The sequence below is a fragment of the Arachis ipaensis genome, chromosome B1, assembly GCF_059453495.1.
Source record: "Arachis ipaensis isolate K30076 ecotype BB chromosome B1, ASM5945349v1, whole genome shotgun sequence".
NCBI lineage: Eukaryota > Viridiplantae > Streptophyta > Magnoliopsida > Fabales > Fabaceae > Arachis > Arachis ipaensis.
The window spans coordinates 406696-425266 of NC_142436.1; the positions used below are offsets into that span (position 1 = coordinate 406696).

At 31.0% G+C, this 18571-nt stretch overlaps 2 protein-coding genes across 3 annotated transcripts; both read right to left on the reverse strand.

Moving 5' to 3' along the window:
• Positions 1-159: 159 nt before the first annotated feature.
• LOC107641453 (histidine kinase 1) lies at positions 160-7174 on the reverse strand. 2 transcript variants are annotated; one of them, XM_088500721.1, is made up of 13 exons: positions 6774-7174; positions 6103-6345; positions 4794-5600; positions 4445-4692; positions 4170-4329; positions 3938-4064; positions 3741-3830; positions 3378-3572; positions 3140-3209; positions 2892-2934; positions 2507-2647; positions 1267-2400; positions 160-567 (listed from the first exon to the last, which is right to left on the reverse strand). In XM_088500721.1, exons 1-13 carry the CDS (start codon positions 6963-6965, stop codon positions 349-351), a joined length of 3669 nt encoding a protein of 1222 aa, XP_088356847.1. In that variant the 5' UTR covers positions 6966-7174; the 3' UTR covers positions 160-348. The 2 variants fall into 2 exon arrangements, with proteins under 2 accessions (XP_088356847.1, XP_016200731.1); XM_016345245.3 differs by having other exon boundaries at positions 4794-5597; positions 6774-7126.
• Positions 7175-15293: 8119 nt separating this feature from the next.
• LOC107643748 (protein EARLY-RESPONSIVE TO DEHYDRATION 7, chloroplastic) lies at positions 15294-18023 on the reverse strand. The gene is made up of 4 exons (XM_016347481.3): positions 17158-18023; positions 16643-16809; positions 15817-15901; positions 15294-15635 (listed from the first exon to the last, which is right to left on the reverse strand). Exons 1-4 carry the CDS (start codon positions 18021-18023, stop codon positions 15452-15454), a joined length of 1302 nt encoding a protein of 433 aa, XP_016202967.1. The 3' UTR covers positions 15294-15451.
• Between the last annotated feature and the right edge of the window lie 548 nt (positions 18024-18571).

The window sequence follows — 18571 nt, forward strand, 5'->3', positions numbered from 1 at the left end:
TAATTCATTTGTAATGCTTTCCCTTTTTATTCTATTCTTCAAGAGTATTTAATTTTTTTTCCTCTTATTTAAAAAAAAAAAAAATCACACAAGAAGAAATGTGAAAATATGAGGAACAAAAACAATAAAAAGATTAAAAAAAAAAAAAAAAAAAGAAGAAGAAAAGAAGGCCTTATCTGAATAATGGAAGAAGCAAAGAGCAACATTTACAACTGAATCAATTAAGGTAAATATGTTGAGCTATATTTTTCTTATGTTAATATATATATGTAGTAAACTTGAATACATATATATTATTCTTTTTGTACTTGCCTATGATGTCTAAAAAGAAGAGACTAAATCTATAAGTTAGGATATTGTTCTTCTTGTGAGAGAAAGAATAGTGGATTCCATCAATTTGAAGTCAATTGGTTTGGTTAAATAAGCATCCATTCCAACTTCTAAGCATTTGGCTTCATCACATGACATTGCATGAGCAGTGAGAGCAACTATTGGAATGTGAACTCCACTTCCCACTTCTGATTTTCTTATTGCTTTTGTTGCTTCATATCCATCCATCTTTGGCATCTATTTTCATCACAAAGACACAAACAAGAATTAGAAGCTAAACTCAAGTGTGACAGTTAACTATGATCTATATGGATGAAAAATTGAAAACAACTACTTTACATGAGGCACTATTTGCCAGCAATATCTGGGATCTTGGTAATTTTAATTAATTTTCAACTAGTTCTCTGTAGTTTAATAGTTTGTAAATAAAATTCTATGTTGTACAAATTTTTTAACCTAATTTAAGGTGAGTTTGGTTTGCGTTTTCATTTTCAATATTTTTTTGTTTTCAGAATTTCGTAAAGAAAAAAAAAACGACGTGAAAACAGAAAAATATAAACACGAACCAAACGTACATCTAAAACTTTTCTAACAAAGTCGTAGTTTTTATAGTTTAGATTTTGAGAAAATAAATAGGTCCTGACTTTATAATTCAAAGACACATAAGTCTCTAAGTAATGAAAAATACAAAAACGTCCCTCACTTTTTATAATAGGAGACATTTAAGATGTCTCGCGTTTTAGAAAGTGACGGACGTTTTTGTATTTTCATTTAGTCGAAGACTTATTTGTTTTTGAGATAAAAGGTCAGAGACCTATTTGTCGTTCTAACAAAGTTCCTATACTTTTGGTTTTTTTGTATAATCATGAAGGAGCTTCTAAAACTTTTAAGATAAAATGAATACTAATACAGCTTTTTTTCATTTTCAGTTCATACCTGACAATCCATTAGGACCAAGTCATATGAAGGGAAACTGAGAATTTCAGTTTGAGAAGATGATGATCTTGTGTTCCTTTCATTCAAGTTTGAGTCTCTTCTAAAATCTTCAACACCAAGCAAGCCATTCAAAGCATCCACTGCTGCTTGTCCATCACCAACTGCTACAACACTTGCTCCCATCTTCTCAAGCATTATGGTTGCAACTCTTTGAATCACAGGTGTGTCTTCTGCAAGCAATATCCTTAACCCTTCAAGAGATTTCTTTCCATTTACCGGCCTAGCCGAGCCGCCGATGATCCTATGCTCTTCTTTGCCTCTGCTCTCAGAATCTTCACCTTGATGAGCTTCTCTTGGAAAATAGTCTTGTTCTGGAGACAATGATTTTGGAGAGTTTTGGTTATTTTGACATAACTCTTCCTTCTTTGGAGTATTATTAGCTTCTGAATGTTCATCTGTTAATCCTATTAAGCAGTTGTTAATCCTATACAGTGATAATCTATGAAACTGCTCAACCTTCTCACTTTTTTTTTCATGATTAGTACTACTAACAGGATTACAAGGACCTGATTCGGATATGTCCGAATCGTCCGAGCTAGCAGCATCACAATGAGTATAATCACTCTCATGAAGCTCATCCATGTTCTTCTTTTGCATCTCATGATTTCTCTCTTTTACAACTTCCTCCAAAATGTGAACAATTTTTGCTTTGTAAAGTGGTTTGTTAACTGTCATCATATATCCTTTTCTTCTAAGCTCCATTTTAATGGTGTTAGAGGTGTCATGGTTTAGAACCCATATAAATTTCGCCCTCCCCACATATCTGTGAAGAAAGTTAAGCTGCTCCTTCCATATATCTGTGCTCAAATCGAGTAGTCCTATGTCGACTGCGATGACAAAAACTGGATTCTTGATTTCTTGTATGCTAAGTAACTTGGACTTCAAACTCTCATGTATTGGATAGTGTAAATCAAAGTCATTGTTAATTCCTGCTGAATTCCTTGTATGAAAGAGTTCCCTTAGAATTTGTGTTAATCCATTCCATTCAGATGCTTCCATTGTGAACACCCCATTTTTCTGCAGCCACTTAGATGTGATTGATCTTCCCATGTTGCCGTGCAGTGCAAGCAATACCTGAAACAATGCATATTATTTCAGGACTTAGGCCGTGTTTGGTAAGCGTCTTAGGAGAGAAATACAGAGACATTAAGACAAAGACAAGAGTGATAATTCTACTCACCACTAAGCCATTGTTTGCAATATCTACCAAACAATGTTGTTCTGTGTCATCCCCGGCCGTATCGAGGCGCAGGTATAATCTCATCAGTGTTCCGGGACCTTCCTTTTTGACAACTTTGATTTCTCCACCCATCTTATTAACCTGCCACCCCAGAGAACTAAAGAGATCAAATGCATTTATATACAAATCTAGGCATGAAAATCTGATTTTCTAAATAATGTTCTCTATATGCAAAGTAATGTTAAAGCTTAAAACATGCAACTGATATTAGCATATGCTTCATGCTAGCACAGGGTTTTTGTTGTTACAATCACATTAATGGTGATTTTTAATGGTATTTGTACTTGAATTGTGGAAAACATAACATATTAAGGGTCTAACTCACCAAGCTTCTGACAATGCAAAGACCAAGGCCAGTACCTCCATGCCTGAAAATAAGTAAAGGTTCCATAACTACCTAGGCCTTCAGCCCATATCATTTCAAAGGTTCTTTCTACTATTGGATATATGTTCAAAATAAATTGAATTTGAAAGTGCAATTGACAACTCTAGATAATAATAAATAAAATCAGGTTCATTTGTTAGCTAAAAGAAAATTTCAGCAGATTTTATGTTAAAACTTAAATTACTTACAGTCTAGTAGTTGAGGGATCTGCTTGCTCAAAGCTTTCAAACACAGAATCCCATTTACTTGGATCAATACCTATAAATGCATGAGATTCATATGAATAAGTTATATATAAACATGTCAAATAAATACAAACAGCCTAACCTGATAATTACATAAGGATTCCACGACTTGAACCCGTGACCTTGAGGTTTCACAGACACAGGCTAAATCTTTTTAAGACAAGTTTAGCAAGGTTCTTACCACAGCCGGTGTCATCAACTTCAAACCATAGGATTGCTTTGTTATCCCTCTTAGAAGTCCTCTTTGCATGGTTCTCATGTTGCCTTGCTCTAGTCTTTTGTGCACATTGTAAATTCTTCTCTTCCATAAGATAATTTGCATTATCACTACATGGATTTGGATTCTCAAACCATCCTCTCAGAATAATGTGACCAGCTGAAACCGATTCAAAGGGTTAAGATTAGTAATCCTAGTTATTTATTTATTGATTGATTTATTTGATTCATAGTAAAAGAACCAATATGACAAATCTTTATAAGATTTTCTTAACTTCTTCACCAGCACTACTTGTGTAGAAAAACTTGAACATAAATTTTGGCTTACAAGGAGTAAATTTAATTGAGTTGTTGATCAAATTTGCAAAAATTTGGACTACTCTAGCAGAGTCGCCGCGAACTAGCTTCGGCATATCATCTGCAAAAAATTAAAATGTTGCATCAGAATCATTGTTGAAGAGATTTCTAGTCACCAAAATAAGATTTTAGATTCATACTAAAATATGATTCATATTATATACTAACCAGATAGGTCTAAGACAGTCTCTACACTGTGATTCATGCATTGCACTGAAAACATATCCACTAGTCCTTCAAGTTCCCTTCCCAAGTCGAATTCAGCATCTTCTAGAACTAGCTTTCCTGATTCCACCTATATTCTATGAATCTTTAGAAAGTTTTTCCAAACAAGTAAGTGCATATTTTTTCAAGGAACTTATAATTGAATGTTCTTGAGCAAAATAATTAAATATGTCACCTTGCTGAGATCCAAGATGTTATTAAGAAGCCGGAGCAGCGCAGTCGAGCATTTTCTTATCTGAGTAACCGTTGCACACTGCTCGTTGGTTAGACAGTCGTCGGACATAAGAATGTCGAGTAGGCCAATTATTGCAGCCATAGGTGTCCTCAATTCATGGCTGCAATGCACCAAAAAGAAGGATCCTAATTACATGTTTGATAAAACAAAAGTAGATACCAAAATCTATACACAATTTTAGCATAATCAATCAGATTGAAGCTGAGAAAATCAACCTCATGTTTGCAAGAAATTGGCTCTTATAGTTGCTTGATGCCTCTGCCTTTCTTCTAGCTTCAAGCTGACTAATAAGTTCTGCTCTTAGTTTCATTTCTTTTGAGACTCCATTTGTCAAAATCAAAATGCAAACCCATCCAATGACTATAATACACATTGATGCAGATATCAGAATAACCAAAGTCTTGAAGGCTCTTTTATCTTCCTGGCCTAATATATGCTTTCTTGGAATGATTATTACACCAACCTGCCACAAAATTCAAGCAATTAATTTGAAATATAGTAGTAGTTGGTTATTCACAGATTCTTTTTAAATCCTAAAGGCATTGTATTTGTATTCAACTGTACCATAGGAAGTCTCTTCAAGTTTAGGAAGAACGAATCGATGTAATATCTGTCGTGGCCTAGCCTGACATTCGCGACATGAACCTCATGGCTAGGAGGGAATTTGTTACCAGAACTTTTCTTCAAATACTCAGCTCCAAGCCTTATCACTTCATCTTCACAATCTACAGCCATCTTAAGCTTAGGAGGCTTTGTTGAATTTGTAAGAAGAGGTGCATCAGTGGAAGTTGCAAGCAAGTAACCTTCTAGAGAAGTTAAATACATATGTCCACTATGCAACTCAACAAGCTCCTTCATTAACTGTCCTACACTATAAAGTGCAGTTGTTACTCCCACCACAGCCACAATACTCTTGTTAGAAGGATCCCAAACAGGCAATGCAGCCGAAAGCAAAGGCGAATCTGTGAACTTGCTCACGACGACACGCCATGAAGCCACCCCATCAGGGACTTGGGATAGGCCTGCTATGTGGATTGAGTCTTCTGGGGCAATCTGCATTGCTTTTCCAATCTTTTCGCCGGTGACAGGATCCAATGGCTGGCGATACCATACAGCAGACTTGTTATCATGATCATTCCAAGATTCTTGAGAAGAAAGTGATGAATAATTAATGTCACTGTTAGAGCTACTTGCACTTGCACCAATGGAATAATTTGCAAGATCAGAGTAAATATAGAATGTGTTGTTATCTTTAAGGTCTCTATGGAATGCTTGAACAAAACCATTATTGTATTTGACAGTGATTGAGTTAAGAGCTTTTCTACTAGCAAAAAGTGCCCATGTTACTGCTCTCATTGCTTCATACATCTGCTAAGAATTAAAAAAACAGAACAAATAAGCAAACTGATAGTAAAGTGATATTACCAATCACAAGTTTAATTTTGATGCAATGATAATGTAAATTACACAGTCGTTCAATTATATCCCTTCTTTCAGATGATTATTCACGCAATTAATGTAAAAAGTAGTTCGTTTTTATCGACGTGTCGTTATGCGATTGAATGATAAAACTGCTTTATGCATCAAGATTAAATTCAAAACATAACTATAAGGTTTAATTATTTTGCAGTCATTATAGTCTGGCCTAGTTTCCAATTTGATCACTATAGTTTAACAATTTCTATCAAGTCCCTAGAGAAATTTACCATTACAAGAAGAAAAAATGCTTGAATTGAATAAACTGTTGTTTCACCTTACAAATTTAGATAAAGATCAATTGAATTATATGAAAATTTGAAAACTTTGCAATAGTAAGGACTTGATTACACAACTTAATTAAAATTGAATGGAAAAACAATGAAAATTGATTAACCTCAACTTGGTTTTCTTGAGTGGTAAGATTGCCATGGCTTCTAATCACATACTGAGAAAGCTTGACCTGAGCCATTGTAATTTCAGAAGTAGAATTCAAAATGTTCCACATCCTCAAGATTGGGCGTTGTAGAAGCTCATAACGCAAGTCATAGGCTAAGCTATTAAGAGATTTTGTTGTATAAATCTTTGTGAAATGCCATGTTAGTATAGTAAGAAGACCAATCAAGATAGCTAGCATAACCTACATGATGAAACAGAATCAATGGTTAGAAATTAGAACAACAAAAATGGTTATTTCATTTTATGCACATCAAAGGATCAAATCTAACTAAGCCTTGTAATTAGCACTAAGAATTTCTCTCAGCAAATCATTCACATTGTAACTACCAACATAGGTTGGTCGAGTGGTAGACTAACTAGTCCACTTTCTGATAGTCTCAAGTTTGAGTCCTACATACAGATTCTCGAGACAAATTAGTCGAATTTCTGGTAATAAGATCAAAATACTAACATAGGCCGAAACAATTCTCCGGCCGAAAATTAGCCTGATTTCTGATAATATGATCCAAATACCGGTGGCAAAACCAAACAAAGTTTACACTTTACATTGTAACTAACATCTAAAACTTAAAAACAATCATATAAGTTAGAATTGAATTGATATTTTACCATGATTGCAAGACGAACCACAAAGACACTATAGTATTTTGATAGGCACAGAGTACTAGCATACTGAAATTCTTCCTTTTCCACATCCCTTTGGAGAATTCTTGAGCCAATTGGGGTGCTACTATTTTTCTTACAAGAAGTAGCAAAACCCCATAATCTACCAAAGACATGTCTGAACTTGGTAGTAGCCATTGTTGTTGTTGATCTTGATCCTTGTGAGCATATGTGGAACTACTTTAAGAAGATGAGTTTATAAAGTAGCTAGATAGATAGATAGCAGCACATTGGATTCAAAGAATTCAAGGTTCCATTTTCAAACTTCAACTTGTTTTTGTGTTTGTGTTTGTTAAGATTATTAGAGATAAGTTCTTCACTGTTTAATAATGTGCTGCTTGTACTTTGTGTCATTTCCCACTCTTAGTGTAGAACTCTAAAAGAGTGTGTTATAATAATTTATTGTTATTTATTTGAGTATTAATTTTTTGTGGACAGCATTCACACAATTGTGGAATTAAATTAAATCACATACATGTAAGTGATCACTGGTAATTTCTCTGTTGAGTTATGATGAATTTAAATATCTGAACTTGTTATGAGTATACCACTACTGATGAAAATTGATAAAAAAATTTAGAAAAAAACCCAAAATAACCCTGACAATTACTTCAAAAGACAACGAGACCCTTGACAAAAAAAATCCAACTCGGCTCTTGACAATTATCTCGAAAGGACAACGAGGCCCCTGTGTCAAAAAAAGTCAATGTTGTTTTTGTTTTGGCACAGGGGTTAATCAGTCAAAAAAAAAAAAAGATCAGGGGCCAGATTATGTGTTTTTATTTCTTGGGGGCCTCGTTGTCCTTTCGAGGTAATTGTTAAGGGTCAGGTGGAGTATTCACTCTAAAATTTACTGTATTTCAGATTTATTTATTATTTGTCATTAATATATTACAACCATAATTATTATCAAAATCAAATTGGTAATAATGACTTGATCCAAATACTGAATCATTGAATTAGTAGTTTTTGTCTTTTTATTAATATTTTCTAATTTAAATCTTTTAAAAATATTGTACTAAGAGAATTAACTATAATTTTTCTTACAAAATTAGTTAAATTCTTAATAATAACATTTGAAAATTAATGATAGATAAGATTATTTATAGTTATTTATATTTTATTTTTAAATGTAAAAATAAGATCTAAAAAAATTGCTATTATGTTTAGAATTTGGTCATAATACTTTTAAGGTGACTATTCTATAAAATATTTTCGTATTAAAATAATAATTGAGAACTATTAAATAATTTAATATTAGATTACTACTTGACATATACATATTTGTATCTCAATATATATAGTAAGAGAATTAACTATAATTTTTCTTACAAAATTTGTTAAATTCTTAATAATAACATTTGAAAATTAATGATAGATAAGAAAATATTATTTATAGTTATTTATATTTTATTTTTAAATGTAAAAATAAGATTTAAAAAAGTTGCTATTATGTTTAGAATTTGGTCATAATACTTTTAAGGTGACTATTCTATAAAAATATTTTCTTATTAAAATAATAATCGAGAACTATTAAATAATTTAATATTAAATTACTTCTTGACAATTGACATATACATATTTGTATATCAATTATCATTTCATTTTTCACAAGAAAACTAGTTATTTTTAAATCCTTAAAGAGTTGTTCTATTCCTTAGTATGTGTTATCCTTGGTGACAATATTTTTTATGCCAAATTTGCCCTTATGCTATGTCCCCTTAGCTTGGCCCAAATCCACCGTTGGCGCCATTTGAACCACACTTAGGGCTATTGCAAGTTTGCAACGAACAAAAGGAAGGGACCATGACCATGACCAATCATGATTCATTGATTCTTATGTTTGGGTTTGGATACTATGAATTTGTGCAATGTTGGTCCACAATCTTAACTTTTGTCTTCAATCATGCTGCTTCCTCCAACCAAGGAATAAAAGTTAAATAATTAACATCTTTCTATGTTCTTTATACTTATATCTATGATTTTTAGTTTATTAAGTGTCACTAATAATAATCCTTTTTAAAAGGTTTTATGCGAATACTATATTGTTTTCATATTCTCATAACATGTATTAGGAGAAATTAGAGAACAACTTGGTAGACAATAAATTGGTTTTCAACTATTAGATAGCCAACATTATTTATTTTGGCTTTATTAATTGTAAATATCTCTACAAACCTTACAATTATTCATACTAAATTCAACTTTGAATTTTAAAATTAAAAAATTGCAGAATATTCTCATTAATTAGACAATCTTCAAAATAAAATGTCCAAAATTTTAGCATTCAGATCATTTTTCTCTTCATTTCATCTCTCTTATATTTATTTCGCAGTTTCTATAGTTTCTAGAAGGGTAAAGTATCATTTTTGTCCCCAACGTTTGGGGTAAGTTCTAAAGTTGTCCCTAACATTTAAATCGTCTTATTTAAATCCCTAACATTTTAAAATTGGCTCAATGTTGTCCTGCCATTAGGAATCTGTTAACAGAATTGACGGCGGAACAAAATTGAGACGATTTTAAAACATTAGAGACTTAAATATGACAAAAACGTCGGGAACAAAAACGATACATAGAAATAAATTTTAATTTTATCCATCAATAATATTAATTTTTTACGGTACATAATTATTATTCAATTATTTTTTAATCACATCTAAGTAAATTACACTTAATCATATTACTTTCATTCTAAATAAATTTATTTTTTATAATTTTACTCTTAAAAATTTTTACTCATCATAAAATATTTGTAGAATGACCAGTAAATAAACTTGCGGAAAAAAATTTCAATTTTTTTACGACAAATAACTACTTAATTTATTTTACAACATTTCAGACTATATTGATCCCAAGAAAATTTTAAATTTTACACTTTAATTTTTAATAAATTTTTATTCTCTATAGGTCCACAAAAATTATTTCTTTCAGACAAAATTATCCTTCTGTTGTTTTAAAAGAGGACTAATTTATCTTATAGTAATATTTTTTTATCTAATTCTCTTATAATTATTTTTTTAAGAATTTATGTATCCAGCATGTATAATAAAAATTTGATTGAAAATGATAAAGATGCTAATTTATTTGACAGAATTTGATCACATACATGTGTAATTTTGATTTATTTCAAGAGATGTATGTGATTTATCTTTTATTATTTAGTAATAGAAATGGTAGATAACTTAGGGAAACCATAGTAGGGCATCAAAATGAGGGGTAGGTAGTTAATATTTTATCTAATATATTGTGATACCTAAAAGCAGAGATGCTTTTGTAATCTAAATTGTTGGCATTTATTTGGCAAAGGAAATTAAAGCCAAATTGAAGTAGCATGATAATAAAGTGAAAAGTAGGGCAATAATCAAATTAATTAAAAATGAGCAAATGTCAATCTCTTTTTTCTTCAATAATGGGTGGTAGCTGTTAATCAACTCATGATGATGATGAGATCATTATCACAAATTTAAACAAATTAAACACATGTGAAGCAAGGAGCATGTAGCAAAATTAATATTTAGTCAACCATGCATAACCATATAACAAAACTTTTTGTGCTCCAACTCACTAATCCATATCCAACTCACTACATTTTTGAATTAGAATAATATGGATTTAATTTTAAGCACTAAGTGGCTAAAGGGTAATTAAATGATATCTTTCTAATGTTTTAATTTCAAGTGGCAAAAAGCTTGAATTGCTATTTGCTTGGTGCAAACATCCTCCACACTATTACATTTCCATTGCACCGCTAGAAGAAAAAATAACCAACAAATTATATTAAAAGATTCAAAAAAAAAATATATATATATATATAAGGTAATTATCTTTTCCACTAAGTTACAACCAAGTTGTTTTGTTTCAAAGTAAAGTATTAACTAAAGTTATATATTGATTGTGCCACAAAATAAATTATCATGTGTTTTCTTCACTTCTAAATTTAGGTATCTTCTACAAAAAGAGACAAACATATCATCAATCTTGGTTAATTATATTCAAGTGTACCAAATGAAAGAAAAAATTTTTTGAATAATGGATTGGGACTTTGAGTCCATTTTATCCTATTCACTTTATATGTCTACTTTGAATATGTAAATATAAGCTAACATTTATCAGAAAAGAATTTTGATGTTCTATTCTATTATTCCATGAATTAATGTAGATACCAGCTCTTTGGGCCATAAAGGAATTACATTCCTTAGGTCCATTAACTATGTGAATATATTTTCTTAGCAGTGAAATTTAGGTTTAATTACTCTATTGGTTCCTATAGTTTTGCGAAATTTTTAATTAGGTTTCTATATATTTTTTTAATTGAGTCATTGCACCAAATTTTATTTTTAATTAGATTCCTATACTTTTTTTCTTTTTATTTAGGTTCCTGCACTAATTTTTTTCCTTAATTGGATCCCTATATAATTAAACCAATTACTGTTAAAAGGGACCGAATTGAAGAAAAAAAAATTGGTATAAAGACCCAATTAAAAGGAAAAAAAAAGTATAGAGACCTAATTGAAAATTTTGTGAAACTATAAAACCAATAGAGTAATTAAACCTAAAATTTCTCTAAAGAAAAATAATATTTACTCTATTGTTTATACTTTTTTTGTAGTTGTCGTTGTATTACTGTTTATACTTTTTATATTTTTTATGATATAAAAAATATTTGTTTTCTTTTTTATCATTAGTTTTAATGTCAAGTAAAAGTATATATATATATATATATATATATATATATATATATATATATATATATATTTAACATCTGTGCCATCATCTTTTTACTTAATTTTTTTCCTATTAGTCCTATTAATCTACAATTTTATTTATTAAATATGTAAAATTATAATAAATGTGAGATTAATTAAGATAATAAGTAATTTATACTCTAACAAAGAACTCTTAGGTTCGAGTCATATAAATAGCAAAAAAATATTTGTTTATATACATGATAAAGATACTTTAGGGATAAAAATGTGTGCATAAACTCCTCTTTAATCCAGATTATGTTTAGTAGATTAAATATTAAGGAGAATTAGTGTAACACAGGAATCTATGTCCAATCCTGCTTAAAGAACTCTAAGCAATTCATCACTTAATCTATCAAAATTAGTGGACGATGTTTCTTTTGCATTTGGATTCATTCATTCTGGATGGAATCTTCTGTAAAGCAAAATTATCCAGATATCATAAAAAAACTAATACAAAAATAAATATAATTAATTACAAGACACTAAGCTAGCTAGTGAGTGCACCATATGCATGGTTTTAATTTGATTAAAATAACATGATCTGCATGTGTCACTTCATTCAAAATAATTAAGCAAATATATGGCATGCATATATTTTTTTCATTTCTAGTTATTAGATCGATGTCTAGCAATTAATTTTATTGGATAAATTGGAATAAATTGGTTCTTCCATCATTTTGAAGAGGAAATAATTTATCTCATAATAATATTTTTTGAAATTTAATTGTCTTATTATAAAATTTGTTAAAAATTTATTTATCTAATAAGTATATTAAAAATTCGATTGAAAATGAAAAAAGGACTAACTACTTATCCAACAAAAATAATTTTTAAAAAATTTTAGAGAATAAAAATTGATTAGCAACTAAAATATCTTATTTGAAATTCGTTAAATATCAAATTTGAATATTTACATACAAGTTTTTTATATACTCATCATATATATGAATTATGACTATGTAATTAAAACTTGTAGAATTTAACTTTTGAAATGCATTGTTGTTATTTTTGTAAAATTTGTGGGATTGAATTTGGACTTGTTGAAAAACAATGTCATTTATGGAGAATTCAACTTTTGATAATAGAAATTTTGATGTTGAAGAGATTATGATAGTTTAACACAGTCACTAAATACAGGAAAAAATTGTCACAGGAATAAATAACTTAGTAAATAACTTAGTAACAGTTTTAAATCGAAAAACTGTCACTAAAAATATTGTGACGGTTTAAATAGTCACTAAATATGCCTAAAAATTATCGTAAGAACTACTAACTTAGTGACGGTTTAAATAGTCATTAAATATGTCTAAAAACTATCACATGATTTATTAATTTAATGACAGTTTCAAAACGTCGCGAAATACAGTATAAAAAACACCTGTTACAAATTAGTGACGGTTTTATACTTTAAAAACCGTCACAAACAATTTAGCGACACTCCTTATTAACGGTGGTCCAAAACCGTCATTATGCCAACTGGCGACGTTCAAATCTGTGACGCTTTTTTTAGCGGTCACAAAACCATTTAGTGACAGTTAAAACCGTCACCAAATATTAAATATGCTATTTTGTTATAGTGATAGTAGGTTTTAGTATTATCAAAGGTGGCAATGAAAGGACTTTAGTAATTCAAAACTTCAAATTCTAAAGCCAGCATGAGCGTATATCATTAATTAGCATAACAATCAAAATCAGATACTTCTAAAATACAGGGTATTTTTACATATTAATTGTGTCAATTATTTTTTTTTATCTATTTTACTATATTTATGATACATCATATAATTCACATCCTTTTCTCATATATATATATGGAATAAAATTTGACCATGGTGGCTGTTACATGGTGTAGGGAAACCCTTGGACATGGTGTGTGTTACGTTACATACTTACATGGTATTATTATTATAACTTTATAAGGTATTAGGTAAAGGTTCACGTCCTATGTATATAGTAAGGTTGATGAATGATGAAGCAGCTTTCCACACAAAAGAAGCATTTGATTCGCTGAAAATACTTATAAATTAAAGTCTTATTATATATAATATAAGAATTGAAAAAAAAAATAAAAATTAGAGCTTGTGGCATACATTTAAAGGAAATTAAAATTAAAGTGTCATTTGTCACAATCATAAGATAAGTTGGTACTCCAATAATGGCCACCTCCAAAAAAGAAAACAAAAAGAATTATTAGAAAGTGTCTGCATCATCTAAGATGCCATAGCCAACAGGTTTTGGACCACTCATGTATCCTCAGTTCTCTGAATATGATTTATCTATGCTCAGAAATTGGATCAAGACAAATAGAGGTGGTTGGTTGAACAAGTATTATTGGTTAATAAAAAACCGAAAAAAAAGGTTATGACAATTAAATTTTTTTTTTCAGATACGCTTTTCCATAACATGGAATGAGTAATAGTTTTCGCTCAACTGTTCATATGAGAAAAAGTAATCTAAAAATAATCCTTTAATTTGGTTACATCCTGGTATATTACACATCCATATATAGAATTAGATAGAGGGGGATAATTTTGAGATTTCATGCAAAACCACTTTGGAAACTCTTAAAACATTGAGTTTTGTTGTGAATATAGATAAAGTAATTAAACTTGGTTGTTACAAATTTTCTTTAGATAAAAAAGAAAAGAAAAGAAAAAATAGAAAGAAAGATGAAGTGAAAGAGAGAGAACTTCTAGAAGGTCAAAGAGAAGATAAGAAATTAACAGTTATTATTTTGTGCTTATCCTAAGTACTAGTGGTAATCATGCTAGGTAGCATGATTATATAGTTGGTTTTATTATACTTTGAGTGATCTACTCTAATATATATATATATATATATTTTTTTTTTCAGTTAAGTATACTGTGTACATCATCATAATTGCGGATAATATGAATTTTTTTAAAAAAAAAACAGTTAATAACCAATCACCATAAGTTTTTGGAATACGTAATTTTAGATTTTAGACGTGTAATATAAGATTTTGAATTCTTTTAATTGATTATTGGTTGATTGTTGTTATGATCATCTAGCAAAATTGTTCAACATAAACTTTTAGCCAGAAAAAAGAAAAGAAGAGAAAATTATTCAAGGAGAAAAGAATGTAAAATATAAGAAATGTATGTTTCAACTATAACACTGTACAATGAACATACACCAGTGATTTATTTTATTTGATACTTTTTCTATAGTGGAGGCACAAAAAGGGATCGACGAGGTTGGGTTGGTGTCACAATCTCAGTCAGCTCAATTCATAGTTCAACACACAAACTTGTAAGGGCTGATTTTACAAACACAATTTTATTCTTATCACATTCAAATTTAAAATGTTATATGGAAAACTAAAAGCGGCACAATATTAAACATCTTTTCTCACAAAGTGAAACTGAAATGTGATTATAAATGACTTCTGAAATTCATTAAATTGCAAAATTCATCTCTAAAAATGAGTATTGTTCTTGCCACCAAATTAAAACAATTAAAACAATAAAAACCCAGTTATGAAGAGTATATATATATTATATGGTAAAGAATAAACATCAAATAACCTATGGGACATGACTTAATTAAACAAACCAAATTTAACTTGGTACATCATGATACATTAAAACGATCTAATGATGTAGATCTAATAAAAAAATGTTAGTATATAGAATTATATAATACTACAATCTTATAATACCACTAGATTAGCATTATAGCATTGTCCTAAGTCCTAACCTATAATATATATCTATACAACAACAATATGGCCACCTCTCCTAAGAGTACTGTGGGCAATTAATGAATAGCAGTGGTGACTTTAGAGTTTTGATATTAGGATGGTGATCAAACCTTAAAATATTGAATAACTCATGCCATAAATCGTAATCATCATCACTTGGCCTTTTTTTTCCTAGCCTCTAATTCTTTAGATGCAACTTTGCTGACGTCGACAGGTTGTATCAAACTCTTTGGAGTAAAGGCCTGCCTTATCTTAAATGTAGCCCATGCAGCCCCAACTGCATGACCAGCTGCATCTAGCCCTTCATTTGCAGCCTTTGCAGCTTCTTCTCCATATCTGCATGCAATACACACATTGCCAAATTTCTCTCATCAGCATCATCATTGCAATATTAAAGAATTAACTTTGAGTAATAAATCCCTAGACTTGTTTCTAACCAGAAATATAAGGGACAATTAGTATTTTAAAATTTGAACATGTTTTGCTTAAGAATTATGCATGTATTGAGATTATTTACCTGTGTTGGACAAGTTCAGTTGTCACAGTTGATGATGTTGTTAAGACATTTTTTCCTGTTACTTCAACCGCATCACATACTTTAACTATTCACAAAAATGAATTATAAAATTAAAACTTGTTCATGACATATTTAATAATGTAACATCATCAGTATAATAACCAACTGAGTATTGCAAACAAGTTAGAAAAAAATTGTTGTGCAAATGAACTAAAGATTAGCATTGCAATATTACAGACAATAATACCAGTTTAAAGCTGTTCATGAAGTTTGCAGTTGCAAAAGAACTTTAGGAATTAATAGACCATATATCAGCTGATTTTTCATAATTGTTTATTCCATATATAATTTCTAACAATCTTATGCAATAGTTCATAGTTCATAGTTCATGCACATGCATTTACATGAAAGTGATCTATTTTGAATTGATAAAAACATGATTTGAAATTTTGAGTTCTCTAAATCTGTTGCACATTGAACTAAGTGAAGGCAAGAATTCCAAGTTTTGGAAAGAATGTATCAATTAGTTTTGGATGAACATTTATCACCCTGCTGATTTACCAAGTTATGATGCATTCAACAGAAGATTTTTTTTAAAAAAAATGCTGTTATCTTATTTTTTCTAATAACATCTTATTTCCCCCTCCTTTTAATTAGAAAACATCATACTTTTTGGCTCTGTCCAAATTAAAGAAGATACATGATTTTATCTATTTCTCTTTTGTGATTATTTGGCTAGAACCTGGAAACTCATATCAGCATTTCATTTATGCATGTAGAATCATTAGCTCCCTTAAAAGGAAAGGGAATGAGATAATTGACATACTGAATCCATCCAGTGATGCAATCACAACTTCTTCAGGTAGTAGTTTGATAAATTTCTTCCCGGCTTTTGAATTTGATGCTTTAGTGGCAAAAAATCCAGAGACTCTCACCACCCCACTGAGGACCCCATTGGCTACTTTCTCTGTCACTTTAGTCACCTTCTTAACCCTATATACAACATTAAAAAATAAAAAATGATACATCATAGATCTGAATCTTTGGTTTTGGACCTTCCATGGTATAGTAATATTAAATTTCTACATAGTAGGATTTATCTTAATATAACCCTTTGAATCTTAATTTTACATATTGCAATATTAAATCCGTCATTTAAAGCAGATTATTGTTGATGAAATTTAGAGCCATTATAATCAATTTATAAACAAGATTATTACATGAGAAATAAGAAATATTTTGTTTAGTATTGATATTATCCAGAACATCCAATTAATATTTATATATTTTTGTAAAAATTAGATGAATTTTAGAATGAATGGAGAAAAAATATCATCCTACCTTTTAATCCGCTTCATAGTTTGAGGACTAACCTCGACATCGGAACCACCAGCCATCCTCTGCTTCAGGAACTCATTTCCCCACTTCAACCGCTCCACCGTCACATCTCCACACCACAATATCCCCTTAATCAGCTGCCCCGATCCGGTGGCGATCAACCTCGCCGCCGTTCCATTGTATTCCTCCACATTCGGAGCCAATGTTGTCCAATACGCCGCACTCATCTCCTCCATCAATTCCTGCTTCTCCCCCGATTTCATATCCTCCGGCGAAACATCCGCCGCCACCGATCCGTCCAACGCTTCCCCCTTCTTCTGCGCATCCTTACTCACTTCGTGTACGGTGAAACAGCTGCATTCGTTTAAAATCTCATCGAGCTTCAAAAGCAGATCTTCTTGTCCTTTCGATGCGATCGTCAGGCCGTAACTCAGCACCTCTGTGGCTGCGCCTGAGCTCGGTTTCTGATCGTCGGATTCGATCGGGACACGGAAGGAGAAGAAGTAATGTGAATCATCCACCTTCACGGCGGCCTCGTCCTTCGCCAGCGGCCACTGTGTCTCGCCGGCGAGGTCGGCATAGACGGCAACGATGTTCTCGTCTTGCCGGAGGCGAATGATGGTGAGGTTGCCGCAGGCTAGTTCCACGCTGTACTCCTTATCGATTAGGTGGAGGATGGCGCCGGGGACTGTGATGAGGATCTCCTCGGTTGCCGGCGGCGCCGAAGGAGAGGCGTCGGAGGAGGAGGAGCTGGAGCTGTCATCGTCGGCAGCAGTGGCTTTCTCCTCCGGGGAGAGATTCTCGACGAGGTCTCCGACTTCGACGTCGACGGAAGGGTAAACCTCGACGTTAGGATTTTCTAGCGCCATTGATGAATGGTTCAGACTTCGAAGGTCGTTAACTGTGTTTGGATTTTGGGATGGAGAGAGAGGGAAAGAAAGTCTAACGGACTAACGGTTGTAACTGTCTGAAAGGACACGTGGCATAAGATAAAGGATCGGAGCCAAGGGTTTAACTAACTTGGAAGTTTCCCGCGCGAATACCGGTATAAACTCTCTTTTTGTTTTTTTATCTTATCCGATTTAATTTTTATCAGCCCCATACTTAATTATTTATATATAAAAAAAAAAAAGCAATTTTTAATAAATAGATAATGTAATACAAGGGTATATACTTTAAGTTTTATTCATTTGTCATAAACGTTATATCATCATATATAGACTTGCATAAATCAAATTTAATTAATAACATTTTTTTTATGTTAAGTTTGTGAATTCTGGAGTATTAAATTTTTTAGTTTAATTTTGATGTATTGACAGTGTAAAATATTCTGGAGTTATTTAATTATATCTGTTTTTTTTTTTTTACGATTATTCACATAATTAATATAAAATATAATTATTTTACTTACATGACA